The sequence below is a fragment of the Lissotriton vulgaris genome, chromosome 6 (assembly GCF_964263255.1).
Source record: "Lissotriton vulgaris chromosome 6, aLisVul1.2, whole genome shotgun sequence".
Lineage (NCBI taxonomy): Eukaryota > Metazoa > Chordata > Amphibia > Caudata > Salamandridae > Lissotriton > Lissotriton vulgaris.
The window spans coordinates 1,744,342,242-1,744,370,020 of record NC_141694.1 but is presented as its reverse complement, the minus strand read 5'-3'; the positions used below and the strand labels follow the sequence as shown (position 1 = coordinate 1,744,370,020).

The window sequence follows — 27,779 nt, the reverse complement described above, 5'->3', positions numbered from 1 at the left end:
ACCTGACAAAATCAAAAACTTAACATATGTTAAACATCAATCCTATGTCTATACCAACATATATGTAACATGCATGTCAAAAACAACATATAAACCATCCTCTGCTACCAAATTGTTAGAGCCCAGAAACTAAAATTCTTTATAAATGATGACTCAATCCACTATCACACTTACCAATCAATACCAGGCCCATAAACATAGTGAATGAGGTGATTGGATTCTATATGTTGAGTAACTTTTAGCAATAAACTATCTACAAAAACAAGACCAGCTTGTCATTTTGAAAAGTTTATTTTTTTAAATTCATAAGTGAAAATCTTTAATAACTCACTTTATTAAGATCAAACATTTAGTTTTATTAATTCAAATCACAATAATCATTGGCACAATGTAAGCTGTCAGAATTAATCAAAATGATGAATTTAAGTAATCATTAGCCTTTTCTCCAAGTTAATTTTCAAACCTGAAAGGGAAACAAATAATAAACAGTTGCATGCTTACACTCTCCCAAGGCAATCCGACAGCGCTTCGCCCCTCTGGAAAAGACAGTCCCAAACCCCACAAGAGAGCCAATTTTATATCATTTTTCGCTCTCAAAACTAACTAACTGTTATTATTTTGAAAAGTTCAGCACTGTGATTGGTTTATGGCCATCAGGCCACCTCAGCTACCAGTCCAGAGAATATGCGCGTCACCATGCCATTGTCCATCTAAAGTGACAACGACTTCCGAGGCATTTGCAACAAAAAGTAGCCAATCAACTTCCACCAGAGCTCGGCAGATTCACGCTTGTCACTTCCTCGGCCTTGAATAGGAACATCCAGAGCAGTCCATGAAATAAACTCCATTTAAAAAGTCTTTCTTTAATAAAAAGTCTGAGCCACGAGAAGTAAGTTCAATAACCTCTTGCAAAGTTTTTTTTTCTTTCAACGTGCAGCTTGGCTCAGCTTCTGCTCAGTTCAGGCCGACCAACTTTTCTCCAAAGCAAGAACTAGGCCTCAGCTCACTCTTGAGCTATTATTTAAACAAACACAAAAGAGTGATTAATTCAAGTAAAGCAAACCCTTGTGTACCACCCAGTCCCTTATTAATTATTAATTAACCCACTAATAAAAACATTTAGCAGAAGCAAACATTTAAAGCAGCACATAAAATAACCACCATTCTTCATGTAGTCCAGCTTTATGTTTCTGAAAGTATAAAAAGATAATTAAATGATACACAGACAGACAATACACAACATAAGACTTACATATAAGCACATATAAAAGCACATGCCATGAATGATCAGCTGCATGTTAATGGTGACAAAGACAATAGGACAGACATAATAAACAGGACAATATTAATAATGTGTTACAAAAACAGACTTGCAAATGCAACAAAAGCACATATAATTAGTTTCCCGCGTTTTCATGTGTGGTGCAAACTTAATCTAGGTTGGATTAATAAAATAAATCATGCAACAGTGCATTAATTAATCAGTTAATGTTATGGGGAATTAAATCCACAAGCCAGAATAAAATATTTTCTGCAGCCTGCTTTATCATACCCTTGGGGCTGTTTTGTTGAGAACTTTTGACTGTTCTGCATTTTCTCTAAGAAAAAGACAAAATAAATAACACCAGAAACAAAGGTGTCCTGGAGGGCAGCATGACTTCTCTCATGCAGGTTTGAGATCAGCAGTGCTTACTATTTGGCCGTGTCATTCTCCTACATTCTTGAGTCTCAAAAAGTCCCTTTGGACTTCAGGAGTTTCGAGGGGACCACTACCTACTCCCGAACATTTCATTTAATTCACAAAGGGTACAGGTCTCAAAGGGACCCCTTCTCTTTGTATTTTTCTGTTTCTAACTTTTTTAATGTATTGTGATTGTATTTAGGTTGTAGAAACGTTGATACATATGTGGCAACATGCCTTTCCAAATACCGGCTTGGTATAGGCATGCAATTCCATTTTAGTAGTCAGTAAAAGTTTATCGACTCTTGCAAGGGGATTAGCACATTCCAAAAAGCATTTTAACAGTCACAAACATTAAATAAGCAAATGTGTGACAGTTAAAATTCTTAGTAAATCTGGCCTTTGTGCTTTACTTTAAGTGCAAAATGTATCATGTTTGAATACCTGTGTGGGTGTGGTTAAAAATTCACATAGTCATATAAAACGGTAGGTCTTAAGCAAAGCCGACAGCAGTGTTACTTCTTAAATAATGGTGGGTAATGGGAGACATTATTTATCAGAAGCGTAATTTCAGCAATGGGATGAAAACTCACACAATAAACTTCTACTTAGTTAAGTTCAGCTGTGCTATCAAATAATGCCTCCGGTGCCTTCCCATTAAAGCTAGAATGCACTTTAAAATGGGAGGAATTACCAACAAAGTCCTAGACATAGTGTTTCCCTCACTACTTGAAAGATGATATTCACACTAATTGAGGAACGTAAGACTCAAAAAGTAAACAATTTCTACTAGGTCAGTATATAAAATGAAAAATCTAAAATGCTGAGCTAAGTCGTTTCTTGTCATTCACCAACACTTTTAAACCATGTACCTGAGATGGTATGATTAACTCTAAACTGCATCAATGGGGAAAATTATGTTTTCGAAATCCTATTTCATATACTCATTTCACCAGTCACTGTGGGTTATCTTTGCTGCTTTTCACTCTGTTATTCTGTTTCTTGTTTCTTGGGAAGAACTTCATTTGTCATATGGCCATATCTAAAATGTATAACTATCTTCTTATACAAACATTATGCACTAATAAATATTGATAATACACAGATTATCTAAAAAAATTGCGTTTTATTCCCAAAGGTACAAAGATATAATTTACTAGTAATGGTACCATAACGTAATGTTTTCTTCTTTTTAACTGAAATTAAGACATATGATTTCATATATATATAACTGTGTCTGCTACCATGGGATGCACTTTGCAAATAAAATTAAAACTGTTTTTCACCTTGTTTTTCCAGGGAACTGGGGAGTAGGCATATCTGCAAGATTCCTAGGGTAAGTAATGACTCATCCGAAAAATAATAGAGGGTACATGTTGGAAACAGCAGTTGGTGAAAAAAATGAGATCTGATTATTTTGAGCTATATTCAGGACTACAATCTATGCTTCAAAACATGCACTTCTGACATAAAATGTAGTATGAAGTCTCCTCATTAATCTGCCATTTTATGACTTGATTTACACAAGTGTGACTAACCTTACATATTGAGGCCTACTGTAAAGTAAAAGTTGACAGAAACAGAGTTTGCAATACATTTTTGATTCCAAGATGTTAAAAAATTTCAAATTGATTCTTCATTTTTCCTTGCACAATTCCCATCAGATTTTACGAGAGGCTCCTGACATAGTCCCTCATTCCAAGTTTCATATTAAATTGAAAGTCAGGTGCAAGTGGTGTGTATGGCCACTTTTTAGTTCTAAGTCGTGTGCAGAGTTTGAACTGAACAGCAGTGTTTAACAACAATAATTCCTCCAGGTATTAAGAGGGGGGATTTGCACTTGAAAACCTTTCAAAATGCATAAATATGTAGGTTTAAACAGTGCAGTAAAACCATTCACAAATGTTATCCCTCATTTTGAGATTGGAAACCATGAATTAAGAGGAATAACATCCCCACAGATAAGATTACATGGTTCTCATTACCTTAGTTGCCTTGTTAGTCTGATGGGGATTGTTGTAATTTCTGACCGCCATCAGCATTTTCTCCTCCGTGATAAGCCTGCAGATCCAACGCATTTCACCAAGAGACTACTACTGCAAAGAGCTACTGGTGTTTCAAGCAGAAACACAACTGGAAATAAAAATAACCAGGAGATTTAAATGCAAAACGACTTTATAAGGGATCTTCTGTGTTCAACTCATAGTGCCTGGTAAATTCACCCGCTATGGCTATATCAATGCCCCTGAAATGAGTAATTCTTTAGGGGGAGTTATCAAATGATACTCTGATGGGGCAAAAATGCAGCCTTGTCCCACACCCCTGACCAGTGGTAAAGGATCTGACAGTTTTCCAGATGGTCCAAAGTGAATTTTGGGTGCTTAATTTTCATGTAGATTATAACTAAATTCACCAGGGCCACATCAACGCCCAGTTCTAACAGCAGCAGCCACAGCTTTGTGCACTTAACAGAATCAAAAGCTGCTGAAAGGTCAGGAACAATGGGCAGCGCTTTGTGATGGTTTACTTGCCAGTAAGTTCAAGTACTGTTCCACTGTACTCAGCAATGTGCATGAACCGAATTCACAAGAGCTCCAAATCTTATGTTGAGTCTCTCATTGTTATAGGTGGGAAAACACTCTGCCCAAGTCCAGAGCTGTCAAATAAAGTTATAGGCCAATAACATTTAGGAGCATTATGGTCCCATTTTTTTAAAGACAAGAATGATCATTAAGAAGGCCCAAGAACCAAGGATATTAATTTCACAGTGAGCTATTGAAAACCTCTGTAAGTAAAGGCCCCCACATGTCTATAATACATTTAATAAGATCCATAGGGACACCGTCTGACCCTGGGGCTTAACCGCTTTGGCTTTGCGCAATAGCCTTGTCCACTTCCATTAAGGTGACAGACATTCTCTGTCATCCTTCTAATTTTTTCACTAAAATCTTTAATAGATAGGTTCCCCTCATCTGTGGGCGAATAAATAGATTTAAAATGGTAGCCCAAACATCACCAGATATACTACTACACAAAGTATTAGTTGGGACAGCCCTTTTCCAGAACCTTTTCAGCATGTGTCAAATATTTTTCTATTCTTTTTGGTTGCAGCATCCTCTACCAATGAGTCTCTAGGGGGCAAATTTACAAAGAAATGGTGCAGCGCGGTGCTGCAAGCAATTTAGCAGCGCCACGCTGCATCATTTTAAAAAAGCAGGGATGCACCATATTCACAAGAATACTGTGTACCCCTGTATTTTCCAGTGTATTGTCACTACAAAAAGGCTGCATAGAATCAACACAGACACCCATGTGCCATTGTGCAAGGGTGCCTGCATTGAAGGGATGATTCCGTAGAACTCAGGCACCCTTGTACCACCGCACAAGGGTGTCTGTGTTGCAGGGATGATTGTTTATGTGCAGAAAGGGACATTAAAGGCAATTTGCTCCAGCTATGTGTGCTGCAGATCGCAGCACACATTGAAAGAGCAAAAACAAAGATAAATAAAAGTATTTCTCCTTGTTGCACCAATCTGACACCTGCTATTCAGTGGTGTTAGCCGTATGGCGCTGCCTCAGATTAACAGATCCTTGTAAACCTAGGGCAGCATCAAAAAGCAATGTGTGTTGCAGTTGAACACCCACAGAAATACCCATTGCATGCACCTGTCAAACAGATACCTGCTTGAAAGAGTAAGATATTTTCAAAGCGGCATTAAGCCACGCAAAGTGAATAGGGAGCTGAGCATTTTGTCACCGGACGCTCTGGTGGCGCAATGCCCTCATAAATATGCCCTTAGGTTTAGCGGTCAAAGCCTCCCTTAACCAGCGATTTGCTAAAGAACATTGTCGGTCAAACCATTTTGGTGGCTCTTGGACCATCCTGACTGGCTTTGTCAAGAAATCCTTAATGCATGCACATAGATCTCCAAAAAAGGATAGCAAAACTATGCCTCTCCCTTCAGTTGGACAATTTAAACAAGTTCTCTATATACGTTGGCAAAAGAGAGCCAAGAAAATCCCCTTGGTCCCTGAAATGGCAGCAAAGCTGAGGTCATCATTAGAGGAGTCCATTGGCAATAGCGAATCAACCCTATTTAGTGGAAGGTGTCCTGCAACTACTAAGCATTATTGTCTCCCAGTGTGTTTCCAGGACGCAACCATGGGAATAAAATAGAGAAAGGTTTTGCGTGGAGAGTATGTAGTCTTTGGTTGACTGCGTGGCCATTCCCTCTAAAGCAGGCACAACAGGTCTTTCCACTTCAACAGCTGTTAATAATAATAAAGTCAGCTGGGGCTATGTGTCATCTCAATCCCTTACCTATGTGATCAGGTTCCCCATACCTAACCATCTAATCGCTCTGTTCCTAGACTCTCGGTGTCAAACATGAGTCCCCACAAACACTATAATCTGGTTGAGTGAGTAAGCCAAAACTAACAGATTTGAGCTGAGTTAAAAAAACTAAAGCAACTTTGTAAAATTTGTACAGTGTCAACAAATGTATTATTATAAAAGAAGCTTGATGCATCCTTAATAGCAAAAACAAGGTGAAGGATGGAATGCTTGAATTAATCTTAGCCACTGGCAAATCGATCAGGGCTGCATCACAAACCTTCATTTCTTGCCCACTATGCCACCTCAGTTTGGACACAGCCATATGCAAATCAGTCTTGACCCTGCTTCTTGTGGGAACAGCTCAGCCACAATGACAGGCCAGGTTCGCCCTGACCGGAACCCATGCAACCTGGGGCCAGTTTTGCCCTCCTTAGGGCTCTTCCTCCAGGTATAGCTTGGTTCCAGTCACACGGAACACCCTGGTCACACATCTGGGCATAACAGGCGCACTTAGGGCAAAAAATGCAAAAACAACAAGGTGATGAAGGGAATGCTTGAATGAATTAATGTCAGCCACTGCCAATAGCTCTGAATGATGGATTGGGATGCGGCCTAAGTAACTACCAGTTGTTGAGTCTCATTCAAGCATTCCATCCATCACTGTTTTTATCCTTAATATGAAAGGCCTGAAAAGCAGAGCACTTAGAGTCATATGTATAAAACGTATGTTTTGTGACTTGCAAATAGGAAATAGCTATTGCAGATTAGGAATAGTTGCATTTTGGATGCAGAATGATGATGTCAGACCAGGATCTTTACAAATGCATGTGTGGTCACAACCCTGAAGCCTAGCAAGGTTCTGAAAGAAAAAGAGTGCTATTGGCTCACCATCTAGAGTGTTTTTTGCAATTCCTGTACAACACCATGTCCAAGGAAGAGGGGGACAAGGATTCTGGGAGCAGGAGGATGAAGGTCACATTTTCTGAGAAGGAGTTGGAGCTTCTAACAGAAAAATGTGTGGCACACATGGACGAGCTCTGTTCCATACTCTTAGAAGATGAAGGTATGGAACAACATAATGGGGGAGGTGATCTCCCTTGCTGTGACCCAGAGGACCATACCTAAGATCAAGAAACGCAGGTATGATCTGAGATCCCACACAAAGGAAGGTGGCCAGCAGGATGGCTTAGGGTTGTGGCACAGACTGTGGACCATCGAAACACACCCCTCTCACTCCCATGGAGAAACTCATTGAGGGGAAAATGGAACCAGAAATTGTGATGGGAGTATCAGACACTGACATCTATAATCCTGCAGACACAAGACAGGTAAATATACTCACTGTTACTTACTTAACATAACATATTAAAGCAATAAGGTTAACAGCATACATAACTCCATTGAGATGCTTGTCCTACTTTGGCAAATGCATTGTGGGAGTAGTAGTACACCAAAGTTGCTTGCTGAAAGGTGTGCTGATGACTACACCACACATATCTGTACATCACAAACATGTCACAAACACATAGTGCACAGTTACAACAATGTAGTGAACAGACATTAACCATTTATTTACACTTACAATATGCATGCATTTCCGCAGAACAAGTCAGAAACAATTGAGGCTGAAGAAGCTACAGACGCACATGTGGAAATGGAGGACAGCACATTACCAACTCATATGCCCATCACTCGGACTCCAACTGCTAGGAGAACAACCGTTGCACCACTAGCAGACTTTGTGGACGATAATGACAGATGAACCAAAAGCAGGGACACCAACAACATCTGTTGGCAGGACACACAGGCAGGGTACAGGCCAACCAGCAACTGTCCACAGTGAGAATGTGTCAGACGATGTGGCATAGAATTCTCCTGTGTTTCGTGGCCTGGAGAAATCCATCATCTCTGTACAGCACCTGCAAACCAAACAAATCAGGACTTTCAATAAGCATCTGCAAATAATGTTAAGCTCGATGAAGCAATTGCAGAAAGGGGAAGGGGGTGTGCTCAAAGGGTATGTGAAAGTTTGTAGGGATAGTACATAGATTTATACATACAGTGTCAATACACAATCAACAAAGGTTTCACAAACAATTTCAAAGAACCAAAACGGCCTACATCAATTTAAGGCAAGTATTGGACAGGTTTAACAAAAATGGGCCATTCAACGGTCACGTGTACTAATCAATCAGGTACAGGGAAAGTGCCGGATGTCCCGTGGTAAAGAGGCGTCGACGTTTCGACCCCTATTTCTAGGATCAATTTATTCCTTTGCTGGGGTCTTCATCAGGACCGTGATAGTGGGAAGGGACGAGGGGGGGCCGTCCTATTTAAAGAAAGAAACTTAGATCAGGTGATGGAGTATTAATTAATAATAACCAAAACAGTGATAGTACTGTACACTAAAGGTGGCATTAGTTAAAAACAAATGGAGGCCATGGAGTCTGGGTCGAGAGACCTCAAGACTAAAGGGATCAAAACAGCGAAATATGCAACTAATTCATAGGCACGCTGATGAAATTAATTGGTACATTACATCAGGGGTAAAATAGCCAAAACTGAAATAGTATCCACAGTACGTCTAATGATACAGGCTGCAAATGGGCAGTTCACCAAGCACACTACTTGCATATTGTGGAAGCAAATGAACACAATGTACCTGTGTTAAAAATGGAACAGGGCTCACTCTCGAGTAATCAATGGTGTAGGTTGCCTGTGAGAAACAGTTACCCAGCTGGGCACGTCTAGCTACAACCAAAAGAGTCGCATTAGTCTCACTCACCACCGCTGAACTCTATGCTAGAACAATTTACAGCAAAGCGGGTTGGGTGGGTGGGTTTTTTTATATGAGTGTTTACCTGGATATATCAAACCGCACTACTGCAGGAATGCTTAGGCGTTGTGTAGTACAGGGTTCGGTGAACTGTGAAATAAAATAAACGGGTACATATTGAATAAGACATGGCGCGGCCATGTCTTATTCAATATGTACCCGTTTATTTTATTTCACAGTTCACCGAACCCTGTACTACACAACGCCTAAGCATTCCTGCAGTAGTGCGGTTTGATATATCCAGGTAAACACTCATATAAAAAAACCCACCCACCCAACCCGCTTTGCTGTAAATTGTTCTAGCATAGAGTTCAGCGGTGGTGAGTGAGACTAATGCGACTCTTTTGGTTGTAGCTAGACGTGCCCAGCTGGGTAACTGTTTCTCACAGGCAACCTACACCATTGATTACTCGAGAGTGAGCCCTGTTCCATTTTTAACACAGGTACATTGTGTTCATTTGCTTCCACAATATGCAAGTAGTGTGCTTGGTGAACTGCCCATTTGCAGCCTGTATCATTAGACGTACTGTGGATACTATTTCAGTTTTGGCTATTTTACCCCTGATGTAATGTACCAATTAATTTCATCAGCGTGCCTATGAATTAGTTGCATATTTCGCTGTTTTGATCCCTTTAGTCTTGAGGTCTCTCGACCCAGACTCCATGGCCTCCATTTGTTTTTAACTAATGCCACCTTTAGTGTACAGTACTATCACTGTTTTGGTTATTATTAATTAATACTCCATCACCTGATCTAAGTTTCTTTCTTTAAATAGGACGGCCCCCCCTCGTCCCTTCCCACTATCACGGTCCTGATGAAGACCCCAGCAAAGGAATAAATTGATCCTAGAAATAGGGGTCGAAACGTCGACGCCTCTTTACCACGGGACATCCGGCACTTTCCCTGTACCTGATTGATTAGTACACGTGACCGTTGAATGGCCCATTTTTGTTAAACCTGTCCAATACTTGCCTTAAATTGATGTAGGCCGTTTTGGTTCTTTGAAATTGTTTGTGAAACCTTTGTTGATTGTGTATTGACACTGTATGTATAAATCTATGTACTATCCCTACAAACTTTCACATACCCTTTGAGCACACCCCCTTCCCCCTCCCCCCTTGGGGCCCTTTTCAAATTCTCTAATTCACGTCTCTATTCATAAATGATCATAAATTTTGCTTCAAATTGTATAATGTGTGGTTGTTGAATAAATGACAACATCCATGATTTCTGAGTAATATTTAAGTTTTTTCCAAATCATTTCTTATTGTTTGTGCTGAAATAATCCCCCTCCCACGGGGACCCCTCTATACATTTACCAATTGACGCCCAGGTCCCCGTGACTGCTTGGGTCCTACCCCCCTTTCATGATGCAATTGCAGAAAGGGCAAGACCAATGGGATTACTGCCATTGAGAAGGAGCACTGTGTGCAGAGTCAGAGGCACAGGCAGAACCTGTCAGGCTTTGGTGCTTTCACCCGGTCCATAATCTGATTGCCATTAGCCACAACAACTCTAGCAAGGAGAACTGTAAACATACAGACTGACATTGGGGACTCTTGTCAGAATGTTGCACATGGGCAAGCAAGTTCAAGGGACCACAGCCCTTGAAAATATACAGATGTGCAACCTTTGTATCCCCAACATTCTGCCATCACCTGAGAGCAAAGAGGGCTCTAGCATCAGTGGCACATCTATGCAGGTGACCTGCAGTACCAGGCATACATGCCAAAACACTTCTAAGTTTGACATGTACACACCTCCACAAGCCAGTGTTGCTCACAAGGCACCCAACCCCAGAGGCCAAAAGAAGTGAATCCACTGAACACTCAGAGACATGAGTTCACTGTTTTTTTTGTTTATAATTACATAGTTTATGGCCTAGTTGACACAATGTTACAACTGCAATGGATACTGTAAATGTAATAGAGATACACTGCTGTCAACCTGAAAAAGGTGATTTTTCAGTTATGCACCATGCATTACCATCATGTGTAATGTCCATTTCTTAGATGTTGTATTCACTCTTACAAAAATAGTTGTTGGTGATCTCTGTGCATTGGGCACAACCCTCTGCTGCGCATGTCCCATCCTGGTGCACCTGTTGTGGTGACAATTCATTCCTCAATGGTAAAGTTATGCAGGCCCTTCCTCATGGAAATATTTTGTAGTATGGCACATGTGGCGATGATCTTACAGCATGTCTCAGATCTTTAGTGCCCCACTGGTCGTTTGGAGGCAGCAGAACCTGAACTTCAGCGTTCCTTACATCCTCTCAAGGATGTAGTGTTTTGTTCTATGTGCCCTATTGTACTGCCTTTCCCTTCTTGTCCTTGGAGTCAGGTATGGTGTGAGTATCGAGGGATGCCAGGCATATGCACTGTCTACTTAAGAGCATGAGAAGGAAAACCATTAGGTCACATTACACAAACAGTTCTGGCTTCTGTAATGTAAAATCATTGAGTCAGCACTTCTCGTACCTAGAAAAAAACATCCCCAGATTTACCCTTTGACAGTTCGTTTTGTATTCTATTGTGGCGGAACATGAAGTAGTCGTTGGTGCTGCCTGCGAATCTGGCCCCAAAGGGCCTGATTTAGATCTCGCAGATGGGTTACTCTGTCACAGTGGTGAAGGATATCCAGGTCCGCTGAAATATAAATTCCATAGGATATAATGGGATTTATATTTCGGCGCATAGAATATCTGTCACTGTTGTTACGTAGTAACCCATCACCTGATGCCCAAGCCCAAGGTCTGTTATGATATAGGAGACATCACACACTACCTGCACATTGAGGGAGTGTGAGCTTTTCCTGTTTCTGTATATGAATTAGTTTGCTGAGGGAGGACATATATCGCATATGTGTGCCATCAACACAGCCAATGACATTGGGGAACTGTGCTGCCTGGTAGAACATTTATTTGGTCTACACCAATAAAAGAGGGAGGTTTAGGAAATATATGTATTGGTTAACTTTGCTAACCATAATGTCCAGAAACCTGAATGAGATCCTGGAAAATACACTTTGTAGCATTCCCCTATCATGGCTATGAACGCCTGGTAACTGTCAGAAGCTAAGAGGTGTAGGCAACACTATACCTGTACATGTGGTGGGATTCCATTGCTCCTGAGTGTTGAGGTCCGAAATGAGGTTGTAATTCAGCAGTTAAGTCCAGAGTACCTCACTACTGACTCTGTACTTTTCATATATCTCCTCCACTGTCTGTTCAAACAGGGTGACCCTCACCCTAAATATCCTCACCTGTCTCTTCCTCAGCCAAAATCCTAATCCTCCTTGCCAAAATATAGAGTGCTGCCATTTTGAAAGAGCATGCTGCATTTTGGGTGCCTTTTAATAGTTTGCCCCTGGGCACCACCTGATCCACATAAATGGTAATTGCATTTCCTAAATGGGTATTTTTTGACTATTCGCAATTAGTAAATCGTTTGTAGATACAGTTAGCGATTCGCTATTTGGGAATCCATATTAGCCATTTCCTACTTAACAATTTTTCGAAATGTGATTTCTACTAGATACAGATCACATTTTGAACCACCTCATATGCCTTTCATACATACCAAAATGGCATTTTGCATTTCTAAATGGCCGGAAATTGCAATTCACACCATTAGAAAATTTAAAATATCTATGTACATATGTCCCTTAGTGCCCATTTCTAATACATCAATATTAAGTTCTAGTCTGATCCAGATTGTAAGGCCACCCTTGGCTCTGCCACGCTGTGATGGAATAGTAGTGCTAGAATAACAGGCAGAATATTAAAGGTAGTATCCCAAATTTCTTGAAGGGCAATGAAATCATAATTGTCAATTAGAGCTGACCATTTTGGGTTATAGATCTTTGTCCTAAGCCCGGCTATATTCCACCTCAACGAGAAAAAAAAGAATGGCGGTTCATTGATTTCCTTTTACTATTATGATGCCTCACAACACTAAAGGTATTATTATTGATGGAAAGGAACTCCTATTCCGTGTCGGGTGATGGATTTCAATCAATATCAGAACAGTTTGGCAGGGCGTCATAACGATTAGATACTGGTGTTGGGCCCCATGCAACTAGATATTCTTCTGTTGTTTGAGAGATAGAGGCAGACAATGGCCTGTCATGAGGTAATAGAGGTACTTCAAGGGAGCCTGGCAAACAATTTACAATATGAACTGCATTGAAGCAATAGGACAGCTGATATATTCTTTTTGCTTTGTAAACATTGCCTCAAGGAAGTAGCACTATATTGCTCCGGTTAGGGACCCTTCTACTGCAGCATGAATTGTGCCAAGTGTGGAAATCTAAAGTTTACAATTGCATATTCACTCAAAATATCTTTAGGAGAGGCACCTATCCATCCTATCCTTCATGTCTCCCCGGGAGAAGAAAAGACAAAACCTTTGTAACTCACAGTCCAATGTAATACCTTAATAAATAGCTCTTCGCCTGAATCCTTCTGTCCCAGTCGAAGCAGGGGGACTCCTGTATGGATCGCCACAAACAGGCATGCTGCAGGTGGGAGATTAATGATGTTGCTTTTGGGATTTCAGGCCACCACTCTCCCACTGGCCCGTGGCTGCCTAAGCTTAGGTAAAGGGTAATATTTTCTCTGGCCAGTGACGCCTGAGTTTGAGTGGGGCAGGTGGACCCTGTAACAGACGTTTTGCCACAAACCCTGTTTGAAGAAGTTGGAGCTGTTTGGAGGAAAAGTGGGGTCTGATGGCAGACCGACTTTATAGTTTGAAATGCCCCCCCTTCCGCCATTCAAGGCTTTCTGGGGGTGTGCTAAGTTGGTTACATAATCTTGGGCACTAGCCTCTTTGGCACTCGATATAGTAACAGATGGGCGCCACTGTTAGGCAAGGGTTGCAAGCAGTAGCTCAAGGCTTTTTAAGCGATCTAATAGTGTCAAAAGTTCTGCTTGAAGCAACAATCTTCCATCAGATGCTCCATACTGATTCTTGAGGGTATTATAGGGGTTCAGACTGGGTTGAGGAGGGAATAAAGATAGTAGGAATAGATTCCTTATGTCATGTGGCTTGATACCCTCATATTATCCTCTTAGTGGTCAGGGAAAGGGGGCTAACAGGTGCTTATGAGGATGACCTCTGGCAGCGACTGAGATGCAGCACCCACAGTGTGTGAGTGTGTGGTGTGGTGAGCAAAAAAACAATGAATTTAACCCAGATCTGTGACTGTAGGTGAATGTTTGACAATGTTCAGCATTCTGTCCATCATCTTTTTGTATTGCTGTAGCTGCTATAAGTGGGAAGGGTATGCATACACGTGGGCCCCATGCTCACTGCTCCACTGGATTCAAGCTAGCCTGGCTGATGAGGGGTGATGCCCTGCAACCGGTCCCAGGATTCTTGTTTCCGGTCCAGGTAGGACCTGGCTGGGCAGTTGGGGCTAACAGTCATATAGTGCAACAGAAATCAGATCAGATAAAAATGGAGGAGTAAGGCAAAAGGTTTAGGGGAAGATAACCCTAAGGCTGACAGGTCTAACACCGGAAATATTATTATTTTTTTTTAAATTAAAGAGAAAAAGCATCCAGAAAAATAAAGCGTCCAGTGTATGTCGCAGAAGACCGGGACCAAGTCGCAATTTCACGCTGAACACAATGGAGCCACCAATTGATTCTTGCCCGGTGAAGGTCTGCGAATCAAAAAGTTCAAAACAGTTTCTAAGGCAACCATCAGAAAGAGACTTTGGCACTTTCTTGAAGAAAAATAATGTTATTTCTTCTAAACTTCAAGAATTTTAAACCTGTTTTTTCAGTGAATTTCAAAGGTTTTTTAAATGTTAATTTCTAACTATAACGTCCCTGAAACCTATGGTTTTTTCAGTGAATTTCTAAGGTTTTTTTAAATGCTAATTTCTAACTATGCCTAAAAAGGTAGGACATGTGAAGAAAGAAGAAGAAAAGTGCAGAAAGAAGCAAGACAAATGTAGAAAGAGACAACAGAAGTCCAGAAAAACGAAGAGAAGTGCAGGAAGAAGAGATGCGCAAAAAGAACCATCAGAGGAGCAGAAAGTCCTCCTGTGCCCCGAACATTTTGCTGATGGGTACTGGTGGTAACTGACTCTGACTAACCACTTTGGAGTGTTGGCAGCTAATCACAGTGAAGGTTGTGCTCGGGAGGGATCGTGACTCCACTGCATCCCTAGATATCGAAACTTTTATTTTTCAATTTCTCAGCAACTACTGGATTTACACCATTTTAAAAAAAAGGACCCTTTCTGAACCAATCACTACTTTTTTGCCACATTTGGTGTAATTCTGTCCAGCAGTTCGGGCTGTAGCCTTGGCTAAAGTTTCCTAAGGGAAATTGATTTTCTGACCTCTATTTTTTAATTTCGCAGGAATTGCTGAACGGATTTACACCATTTTAAAAAAAGGTCGCTTTCTGAACCAAGCGCTACCTTTTTTCTAAATTTGGTGTAATTCCATTCAGCAGTTCGACCCCCACTTGGTGAATCAACCCAAAACTTTCAAGACAGGAGCTGACTGGCCACTAGTTTTGAAAATTTCGTGAATATTCATCAACCAGCTCCAAAGTTATTGGGAAAAGAAAAAACGCTTTTCCCATGGAAACAAGGTCCTAACTATGACTACCTACTGGCGACCGCCAGTAGGTAATATATATATATAGATATAGAGGGTGGCCGAGCTGCAGGATGCAAAGTTCCAGATTCCTGGAAAGGTGCAAAAGTGGTTCCTATTTATAAAAAAGGAGACAAGGAAGACCCTTCGAATTTTAGGCCTATAAGCCTAACTGATATAATGCAAAAGGTGCTAGGTAGGGTCCTCCTGCAGAGAATACAATGATGGGTGGAAGAGGAGGATATCCTCTCGCAATACCAGGCGGGCTTTAGGACCAATAATGGGACACTTGATCAGGTTTTTAGGCTAATGCTCATATATTGGAAAGTTGTGGCAAGTGAGAAAGGTAGTCTCTATATGGCATTTATTGACCTTAAAACAGCGTTTGACCTGGTACCAAGGACCAAATTGTGGCAGATTCTAAATGATATGGGCATCCCAACATTAATTCTTAATTTATTAATACGTCTCAATTGAGTTACTTATGCTCAAGTGAGATGGGGTGTCCAAGGGCAGCTAACGGAGCAGATTCCTGTTGCCAAGGGAGTTTGCCAGGGTTGCGTGATGGCTCCCACCCTGTTCTCCTTGTATGTGAACGGGGTGGTGATGTTTCTCCAGGAGGACCCAGCCGACGCGCCTATCTTAGTGGGTGATAAAGTGCCAACACTCCTGTTCGCCGATGATACCTTGTTGGTGGCAAAGACTCCAAAATTTGTTGAGTAGGTATCAATCCTTCTGCGATGCTCGGGGCTTAGTTATTAATACTACGAAGACAAAGCTTATGGCTTTCAACCCTCCTAAATCCTTCAGGAACAATTTCTTACTAAATGCCCCCCGCCCCCCATTGAGAGAGTCGGGAATTTTGAATATCTGGTCATACGGCTCTCGGACAAAATGCTCTGGAGGCCCCATATAGCCAAAATGCTATTGAATCATAGACGCGTGACTGGGGCGATAAGCAAAGAACATCGCTCCTCTTAAGGTAGGCCTGTTGCCCCTGCACTCGCAGTCCATGAAGCAAAAGCAGTTAGCTCAGCTCTGTATGGAGCAGAGCTATGGGGGTTCGAAAATGTGGAAGAAATAAGTAGGTCAGAGCACAAATTTCTGAGGGATTTGCTGACGCTCCCACTAAACACCCCTTTAACACCATGAATGTACGACATGGGTAGGCGTCAGTTTGTAGATATAGTCAGGCTATGACCTTTGCTCTTCTGTGCTCGCATACCGAAGAGATTACCAACTACGCCTTAGCTCTTATGGAGGTAATGAATCTGGATGTGAACCATAAGGTCAGGTGGCTATCATATGTGAAGAAAACAATGATGCAACTTGGCCTTAAAGATTTATGGGATACCCAGACTCCGCCGTGTAAAGTGGAACTTTAGAGATACTATTGGGACTTGTTTGACAGGCAAGAATTATGCAAGCCAATGTTGGGTAGATTGACAGATCTTGTTTAAGCAAACCAGATATCCGGAGACTTACCTAGATGTGATCCAGGTCCCACAAGATAGGACCCTGTACATTCAATTTAGGTTTGGCACGCTCCCTGTTAACACCCATATGGCAAAGTGGCCTACATCCGAGAACATGACAGAGCACTGTCCGTGCTGCGGAGCTTTGGTCGAGTGCATTGCCCATGTCCTCTTTGCTTGCCCCGCATACGCTATATCTATGAGCAAGTGGATAAAACCAATATGTAGCGACATGGGCACCCGCGACTTCCCTGCGCATTCTAAAATCTGATCCCAGTGTCCTATTTTCATACGGAGTGGCCAAGTTCTTAGGCCGAGCCTGGCTAATCAGAAATAGAGCCATACAAGGTGTGATCCTAAAGTAGACACATGACTTAATATATGTGTTTAAACCATATACTATATTGGTCTACAATGTAACTCTGAAAATATTAATTATGATATAGCTAGCACTAGCACCCTACACATTGTTATACACTGCTCACTACAACTGACTTGTCCCCTATGCCCCAGAATGAAATCTCTTTTATGATACTTGTTTAATGTTTTTTTAACCAAATATGCTGCTGTTCATTTTATCGTATGAGGCTTTGAGGCTTTTTAAACAACCCTCTGTATTACATGACCTTTTACCCTTTTTATTGTACAGATTCTATTTTATTGTATATATGCTATTCAATGCTTTTATGACACATGCTGTTGAATAAAGCTATTTGAAATTAAATGAAATATATGAAATATATATATATATATATATATATATATATATATATATATATGTGTGTGTGTATGTGTTTGTGTGTGTGTGCTCTAAGTTTTCTCTTTTATGTTAATTTACTGAGTACATTAAACTTGTACTGTTTTCATAAATTCCCATGGACACTCTAGTTTGGACTGATTACCTGCTTGTGTTGGATATAAGCCAAATCTTCCAATGATGTAAGGCAGTTTTTTCTCAACATCAAAAATGTTATTTCCATTGGAGAGACTCCTTCGCCTGCACCCTTATGAAATATGGGAATGTACCCTTTAGTTTAACAACCTGGCAAAAAGGCTATCTGCTATCTTCTCAAGGAGTGAGATTGTCTCCTTTCCGGGGTGAAAGACGTTATGCAGTTACTTTGTGCATGTCTGCGCATTTCTGACTATGAGCCTGATTCTGAGTTTGGCAGTGTGGGAGCGTGCCATCCCTCCACCGCCCTGCTCCCACCACGCCAAACCTCACCGCCAGCCGCCCACCAGATTTCAAGTTACTACGTGGTCTGGCGGCCGGTCCTTGACATTCCCTCAGCGTGCCTATTAAAAAGGCACCAGGATGGGCCGCCAAAGCCTGTTCCTGCATGGCATGGACTGTACAGCCAATTCCGTGCAGGCAAGAGGGTGCATGCAGACAGGAGGGGCCCACTATATGTCACCCCTGCCGCATCCCATGGACCTGAGGCAACAGGGGACCCTTTGGGGCCCCTTTAGTTTCCTCACTGCCATGAAAAATGTGGTGGTAAGGAAACTCCGAATAAGCTTGGAGCCTCTGACCACCGCACCACAGCCAGGGATCGCAGATCCCTGGCAGTCATGGTCGTCCAATTGTGGTCTGACCGCTGTACTCGTAATATGAAGGTCGGACCACTGGTGAGACAGTCCACGACTGCCACTGCATCTCCACCACAAATTTACCTTATCAGGCCCTATGTTGTTTTTAAGCTAATTTCTCATGCCCAGTGCACACAGTAACCAAACAATCGATTTCCACGCCACATAACCAGGTTTTCTTGCATGTAAAGGTCTAAATAGACAGTCAAACGTTTCTGCTAGTGTAAATGAATTAGCGCCTAGAAACCCAATTCGGTGCATCGGGGTTCTTGTTTCAGTTGTGGAAACCCAACTTTAAGGTAATTAGTTGACTCCTGAGATCACTAAATGTTGAAAATCCAGCAGCAAAATGATCAATAATCTTGACTGAATATATTTTAAACAGTGTAATAGTCATATAATTAGGTACATATTCTTTATTTCATCATAGTATTGATCTGTTATGGCTGATATGCGGTGAATAAGCAACAAAATATTTACTATTTATTTGGTCTTAAATATATTTCAGAAGCCGGACGAAAATATTGTTGAACAAATATTTTCCCAATATGCTGATAAGGTAGGTAAAAGAAACTGCATTACTTCATTTCTGTACATATGTTCACAACGCACCTACACCTACACTTAATATTATGCAGATGTATCATTTACTCTTATGTTGTTGCATGTTCATCATAAAGAAAGCACACAAAATGTAAAGGGTAGAAGGTACAACTCGACCTTCAATTGTTACTCATAATAAGCATCTTTGTAGTATTATTAGAACATTGGAATGTTGGGAGCTCCATTGAAAACAATGGAGTGCTCTGGGCTTATAATGGCTGGTATAAGCCTGGAGCTCCAACATTCCAATGTTTCTTTGTTCACAGCTCCGGCTGTGAACAAAGGCTTCAGGGAACCTGATGGGATTCCAATCCCCTCACGCTCCCAAAAGGCTTTGTTTGTTTTGTTAGAACATTCTGTCCTCTAGTGACAGAATGTTCTAATAGCCTTATAGCCCTTCGTAGATGGGCTATACCGCTATTAAAGTCCCTCTCCCTTGTTAAAGGCACTCGCCTTCGGCTCGGGGCCTTTAATGCTGGAGAGGGCTTTAATAGCCAGTTTAGCCCTCTACGGCGGGTTATAAGGCTATATTATAAAACTGCTCTATAATTGGTATTTCGTGAGAATCAGATCTGTAATCAATGATGCTCAATATCAGGTAGGAGAGTTTGTATGGCCAATCACATTACAGTCTCTATGACCATCTAGAATAGTTGTGCTACATAATTACTCGCCATTGTTCCCATCATCATTGTCTTTATTGTGAGATCCTCTGTGCAACATTTGCGGGTTACTGGTATCCACACCTAAAAGATATGAAACCTTCCCATAAGATTACATTGCACAATATGTTTCCCATTATAAGACTGGTAAAAAAACGAAAATATTAAAAGAGAACTAATCTATTATGATCTGCTTCTTACCCAACCAACAGTTATAGTCACGCCCAGTATTTACGACACGAAGAGCATGTAATAAGTTTCTTAACATCATCTGTATTACGCTCCATAGATTATAAGCCTTTATCCCTTCTCGAAGATGTTTGCATTCTGCCTGTTGATAGTTTCAAGATGCACAGGAGTTTCTATGTCCCTTAATTTTAGTTGCTGTCGTTAGGCGGCGTATCCACTCTTTAGAACTGTCTGAAGATTTCACCACGATGACTCCAGTCTGGGCACAAAGTATGAAATGTCAAGAAATTACTTTTTCTAACTTTTGAGTTGCTTTTCATACACATGGCTTTAATGGACCTCAGCTCGTCCTTGGAATATGTCATAGGTCAAAGTTCTAGGCCATGTTGGAGTCCATTGGAATTGATATTGCAACTCGTCATGATTTGCACTCAGGGCATGAGGTGTTAATAAGATTTGGCCCCAACTGGGAATGGACATCGCATGTTAAGCTCCCAGGGGAGTACATCAGGGTTGTAACTCCTGTACTTTTTATTTTATATATTAATCAGCTTGACTCCTTCCTTGTGGATTTGTGTAGGGATGTCCGTCAAGAGGGTGACGGACAGGTATGTACCGGCCTTGCTCTATGCTGACAATACTGTTCTTCTTGTAAGTACGGCCAATGGTCTGCTGCATTTGCTAGACCGGTTTATCTTATTTGTGGACAGTTTGGGCTGAAAACCTATTTTTCAAAGTCTTTTACCATGGTTTTTGTCCTGGCCAAAACTAAATCTAAACATTTTACCATTTCAGGCACACAGATTCGCATTCTGCTACCTAGGCTTACTATTGGATATCAAACTGAATTGGCAATTTCTGTTCAATGCCTAGACGCAGTCCCTGCACAGATTATTGCACCGCATTGAAGAGTTTTCAAGGCAGCTCGCCTTACCCCATATCAGATCAATTGTTGATCTCTACAAAGCTAAATGTGTTTCGAAAGCGAGCTTTGTTTGTGAGGTCAGGTGTTACAAGGAGTGTAACCCAATTCTTGGGGTAAAATCGAACCATTAAGAAAAGTCCAGAGGTTACCCTAAAGTGTTCAGATGGAGATCGTGCATGAAGTACTGAGGGAATGGCTATTTTCGGATTATAGTCAAATTAGCCCATTAAATTCTACATTTCTCAATTTGGACCAAGACGGAATTAGAGTCCAACAGAAGGATTTTAAGGGATTGTCTTGTCCTGGATCGTGAGTGTGACATTCCTTGGTTAAATTATGTTAACTATTATTTGAGCACTGTAGGAAAACCAAAGGTATCCTCTGATCCAAACTCAGTTACAAAGGCAGATATTACCCGGGTTAAGAAAGCGTTTTTACAACATGCCCTGGGAAAAAGGGTAAAGATGGGTTTGCTTAAAAATATTCAATGCTTTACATTATGATGAGATCCCCAAATCCTATTTAATTATATTTGCTACTTGATATGCCAATTCACCAGAGCCAACTTTTGACCTATTTTCTTTAGAACCTTTTTCCCCATTTGTTCGTGGGCTGGCACAAGACTTCTGAGTCTTCGCCTCTTTTTTATGTGATTCCGCTGCTTTGCCTGATACCATGCACATTGTTTTATATGTCCTAAATTCTCTAACTTGCTTTCTAAGTATATTTGACCATTGATTTTAGCACAGACTTTTAGGCAAGTTTGACCAGCCTAACTGTACGATCAATCCCTAAGGATACCTCCAGTCTGTTTTTATGTTTTGTGGTTTTATCAGGGTGTTTCATTCATGTGTATGAGATGTATGGTTTTCTCCTCTTATTGAGGGTAAATATTGCTCCGACATCATTGTAATAGTGTTTTGATGAACGTTTAAGATTTGTTTGATTCAAATCGAATAAAGATTAATGATGATGCCTCGCTTTTCATCCTTATTATCTTTGCATACTAGCTTTAGTAGTAAGGATTGCAGCTAGACTTCACATGAGAATGTTGAGAGAGTGGTTAACTCTTACTTACTTACTTTAAAAACTTTATTTCGATTCATAGAAACAGAATCATAAAAGTATAACATAACATATTATACAATTTAAAAGAACCATGCAATAATATTCCAGACATTATAAATTTCAATACATGATTTACAAATCGATTAAAAAAATTCATGTGTATTAAAAGAAACACTTTACCAGTACAGATACAATAAATGAATATTGGTGCCCAACTCTAAACTGATCACATTTGAGGGAATCAACAATCCATAAACATAATTAATATCGGTTTCTGATGCTAAGTGCTACTCTGATAAAACTAAGAACTGCATTGCATATTGCTGGAGTTGATAGTGAGAGTAGGTGTTCATATCCTTCTTTATAATAGCGGGATTCAAGTCAAGTCAAGTCAGAGAATTTATATAGCGCACTACATACCCGGAGGGTCTCAAGGCGCTTAGAAAGGGGAGGAGGATTACTTGTCAAATATCCACGTTTTAAGTTGCTTTCTGAATGCTAGGTGGTTCTGGGTAAGGCGAAGGTAAGCGGGGAGTGAGTTCCATGTTTTAGCAGCCAGGTATGAGAAGGATCTGCCTCCCATGGTGGTCTTATTGATGCGAGGTACAGTGGCGAGGGCATGGCTGGAGGAACGTAGTTGGCGGGAGGGGGTGTAGAAGGACAGTCGTGAGTTGAGGCATTCGGGTCCGATGTCGTAGAGTGATTTGTGTGCGTGGGTTAGCAGTCGGAAAGTGATTCTCTTATTGACGGGTAGCCAGTGGAGGTCTTTCAGGTGACCAGAGATGTGTTCGTTGCACGGGATGTCTAATATGATCCTGGCTGAGGCGTTTTGGATTCGTTGGAGTTTCTTCTGGAGTTTAGCGGTAGTACCTGCGTAGAGGGTGTTTCCGTAGTCCAGTCGGCTCGTGACCAGAGCATGGGTGACTGTTTTCCTTGTTTCGGTGTGGATCCAGCGGAATGTTTTCTTGAGCATGCGAAGAATGTTGAAGCAGGATGAGGATACGGCGCTGACTTGTCTGTTCATTGAGAGTGAAGAATCCAGGATGACGCCTAGGTTCCGTGCGTGGTCTGTCGGGATGGGTGCTTTTCCAAGGGCTTCCGGCCACCAAGAGTCGTCCCATGCAGAGGGGGATGTACCTAAGATGAGGACTTCTGTTTTGTCTGAGTTCAGTTTCAGACGGCTTTGTTTCATCCATTCGGCAACTTCTTTCATTCCTTCGTGTAGGTTGGTTTTGGCGGTGCTGGGGTCATTGGTGAGAGAAAGGATTAGTTGAGTGTCATCCGCGTAAGAGATGATGTTGAGGTTGTGTTGGCGGGCTATGGCCGCGAGGGGGCTCATGTATACGTTGAAGAGGGTGGGGCTGAGTGAGGATCCTTGTGGTACGCCACAAATGACTTCAGTGGCCTCGGACTTGAATGGTGGGAGGCGGACTCTCTGGGTTCTTCCGGTGAGGAACGAGGTGATCCATTCAAGTGCTTTTCCTTGTATTCCGATGTTATTGAGGCATTGTAAAAGGGTGTTGTGGCAGACTGTGTCGAATGCTGCAGAGAGGTCGAGGAGGATGAGGGCGACTGTGTCTCCATTGTCCAGTAGAGTTCGAATGTCGTCTGTTGCTGCGATGAGGGCGGTCTCAGTGCTGTGTTTTGCTCGGAAGCCAGATTGTGAGGAGTCGAGGGATTTGTTGGCTTCGAGGAAAGCGGCGAGTTGGTTGTTGACAGCTTTCTCAATGACTTTGGCCGGGAATGGAAGGAGCGAAATGGGGCGGTAATTTTTGAGTTCGGTGGGGTCCGCTGTGGGTTTTTTCAGAAGGGCTGTGAGTTCAGCGTGTTTCCAGTCTTCCGGGAAGGTGGCGGAGTTGAAGGAGCAGATGATGACGTCTCGGAGGTGCGGTGCTATGACGGAGTCTGCTTTGTTGAAGATGTGATGAGGACATGGGTCTGTGGGGGATCCTGAGTGGATGGAGTCCATCAGGCGGATGGTGTCCTCAGTGGAGATTGGGTTCCATTCGTTAAGGGTGTTCACGGGGGGAGAATGTTCAGCAAATGGTTGGGTGGGTTGGTCTCCGGGATGGTTGTCGAAGCTGTTGTGGATGTCTGCAATCTTGTTGTGGAAGAATGAGGCTAGGGAGTCGCAGAGGGCTTGAGAGGGGGTGATGTCGTTGGAGTTGGCCGAGGGATTGGAAAATTCCTTGACGATGTTGAAGAGTTCCTTGCTGTTGTGGGCGTTGTTGTCTAGTCGATCCTTGAATGCTGTTTTCTTGGCCTTTCGGATTAGTTGGTGGTGAGTGCGGGTGGCGTTTTTGAAGGCGTCCTTGGTGCTAGTGGTTGGGTCTTTTTTCCAGGCCTTTTCAAGGGAGCGGCAGAGTTTCTTGGACTTCTTAAGATCATCGTTGAACCATGAGGCATTCTTGCTGCCAGGTTTGCTTTGACGTTTTTTCAGTGGTGCTAAGGTGTCGGCGGTGTTGGATAACCATAGGGTGAGGTTGGCGGCGGCTTGGTTTGGGTTAGAAGAGTGGGCTGGGGTGTTTAGAAGGAGCGATGCGGAGATCTGGTCGGTGGTGATTTTGTTCCAGTTTCTTTGCAGAGTTGGTTGGAGGTGGTTGGTGGGTTTTGGCTTGTTGTAGGTGAAGTGAACGCAGCTGTGGTCAGTCCAGAGGAGCTCCGTAGTGTGGCTGAAGGAGACATGATTGCTGGAGGTGAAGATGGGGTCGAGTGTGTGACCTGCGATGTGGGTGGGTGAAGTGACTAGTTGTTTAAGTCCGAGGTTGGCGAGGTTGTCCAAGAGGGTGGTGGTGTTGCGGTCGTTGATCTTTTCAAGGTGAAAGTTGAGGTCTCCCAGAAGGATGTAGTCTTTGGAGGGGAGCGCGTGTGGAGTGATGAAGTCCGTGATGTCTTCACTGAATTTTGCGTGGGGTCCTGGTGGTCTGTAGAGGAGGGTGCCTCTGAGTGTGGTTTTGGGGTCGATGTGGATCTGGAAGTGGAGGTGTTCGGAGTTGGCGAGATTGACGTCTGAGCTGGTTGAGATGCGGATTGATTTCTTATGGACGATAGCGATTCCTCCTCCTGTGTGGCTGGTACGGTCTTTGCGAGTGATCTTATAGTCAATGGTGATGTCTGGTGCGGAGGAAGCGTTTATCCATGTTTCCGTTAGGAAGGCGATGTCTGGAGAGATGGTGTCTAGTAGATTCCATAGGTCGATGGTGTGTCTGTGGACCGAGCGGGTGTTGAGAAGGATGCATTGTAGGTGATTGGGGTCGGGAGTCTGTGGTGTGGTCTTAGCGGAGATGTTGTCGGTGCCGCTGAATTTGCAGGAGTAGCAGGAGAAAGGTCCATGGGTGTGTCCAGGAGCGGCTTGGACGCAGGTGGGGGCGCGACCGGGGTTAAGGGCTAGGAGGGTGGAGGCATCGTAGGTAATGCGGGAGGGCTGGGCAGCACGGGGGGCAGGGGGTCTGGCGCTGGGCGCGGTCCAGGCGCGGATGGGCGTAGACGGGCTTACCTTTGGCGCACCATCGGCGTGGCCGTAGCGCGTGGACGCTGCGCGTTGGGACATTGGACATAAATGGAGAGTGGGCGGGGCAGCTGGGAGGCGGGAGCTGGGAGGAGACACGGGCAGATACAATGTCAACAAACACTCCACCAAATGGCTGCCCGGCAGCAGAAACGAAACTGGGGCAAAGCCGGAATGCGAGACAAGGTACACCAAATGCTGTACAATTAAATCTCAAACACAGTGCAGGCGCTTTAAACCTTCCCGCAATGCAGGCCAATGAGCACAAATTACGTGTGCAAAATAACAATGTTAGGCGCGATACAAACGCTGCAGTAAGTCAAGCAGGCACCAAATCACATTAACGATACCAAGCGCTCAATCTGGACAGTCAGGCAGCAATCAGGGCAATCAGGTGACTTCAAGCGAAGCGTCTGAAGGAAGCAAGAGATAACAGAATTGGTCTAATAAATCTACTCCTTGGATCTTTGTACAGGGAACAAAAAAGTATTAAATGGAGAGTGTTTTGAGAAACTTTGTTGTTACAAGCACACAAGGGTAAACTCTCACACCAACCCACCTGTTGTTGAAATGCAAACAGAAAATGTAATGTATTCAAACGGAACCTAGTTAAGTAAAAACACCATTGTGTCTGCCCTATATATGAAAGGTAAGGTTGATGGTACAACCTCCCCCTACGGTAGACCGCATTCTCGCTGGTTCGCAACATACCTAAGTCTGAGCGATAGGCCTCTTTAATTAGTTGCTTTGTTTCAGCGCCATTAGTCTCAACATCCGAGAAGATAGGGCCCAAACCTATCCTAAGGAAGGTATCCTTGTCATATGATAGCCATGGGATCTTATCACAATGCTCAAGCTTAAGACAGTCTAGTAGTATTTCCTTAGTTAGTTTCAGGTCATCTGAGCGCCAAACCTTAATCCAAAGCAGTAGGGGGGAAACATGGATGATGTCACTCACAAATTCTAAGCCTACCTCAGTGTGACAAAAGATGTTAGAGGTACTTTTTGGAACATATATGAGGCGTTTTATGAACTTGTTTCCATTTCTTGGATATTGTTGCAGGATTGCGTACCCCATACACCTGCACCGTATGTTACAACCGGGATGCATTTTGCTTTGTATAGGGATTTCAATTCTGCAACCGGTTTTTGCCCCAGTTTGCTAGAGAAACAAAAATATCCTCAATAGATTGGGTAGCTTTTTGTACACGCGTTGATGTTAACGGATCCCAGCTTAAGGTTTTGTGGAATAGATTTCCCAGGTAGTTGAAGCTATCAACTTTTGCAATAATCGAGTCCCTTATCACAAGCCTGCGGGATTTTACCCCTTTCGGGCCACAGACCATGGCAAAGGACTTGGCAAAATTGACCCTTAGATCTAACTCCTGCATGGTTCACTCAAAAGAACTCAGTTCCCGCCTAGAATGCTAGAATATTATATATATGTGCAAACTATTTTAATCTCACTTTCACATCCTGTGCTGAAGAGCCTCTGACTACAATGGAAAAGCACAAAGATGTTGGCGTAAAAAAGAAGGCAAATCAAAATAACACAACTATCCTACAATATTCTTTCATGTGCCTTTAACCAATATGGGCCTAATGTACTAAAATTAGATTTTCATAAATCGGTCCCAAATTTCTCACTGATTTTATACAAATCACATAAGATTTCACGAACTGGCTTATGTACTGATAGGCAATCAGACGGGGTTGCAAAACGGCATATCGTATTAACCACATGGCTGCTAGGCGTTTTCCCGTCCTGCGCTAAAAAAACAAAAAGTCCATAAATCATGACGAGCTGGCCTTGTCATCCGCGCACGGCAGGTAAGCGCCATGACGAGCCCAGCTCGTCATTAGCTTCGAAGGGGTTAATATTCTTTAGGCTGGTCTCAATTTGAGATCTCCTGTGATTGAGTGCAATCATTGGATTGGTGGCTTGCTTGGGTCAGCAGACCACTATTACTATGATTGCATTCCAAAATAAAACGACAAACATGTCTTTCCCAAAGCAGCCAATGTTCCATTTTGGAAAGCCTAAAGGGGAGCAGACAATGGGCCCCTGGGCCATTACCTGCTCTCCCTTAGGTTGCTACCCCAATTCACAAAGGGGAAGAAGACCAGGGGTGTTCCCTTTCTCTGTGCAAATCAGCTGCTACACAACTTGGGAGTCGATAACTCATGACTGGCTTGCAACTGGAATTACAGTCACAACCCATTGATACATAGGGTACCATATGTTACAATTTTGAAGGAACATCCCTTTCGCACCTCTTCCAAATTGCA

The 27,779-nt window shown here is 42.5% G+C and overlaps 1 protein-coding gene across 1 annotated transcript in view; it reads left to right on the top strand.

Moving 5' to 3' along the window:
* LOC147709409 (calpain-13-like) overlaps positions 1–27,779 on the top strand; it is a 454,206-nt gene that overhangs the window by 317,462 nt on the left and 108,965 nt on the right. Inside the window, exons 16-17 of the mRNA XM_086925978.1 lie at positions 2,981–3,017; positions 19,044–19,094. Of these exons, the coding sequence (XP_086782104.1) occupies positions 2,981–3,017; positions 19,044–19,094 (88 nt within the window). The remainder of the gene's footprint in view (positions 1–2,980; positions 3,018–19,043; positions 19,095–27,779) is intronic.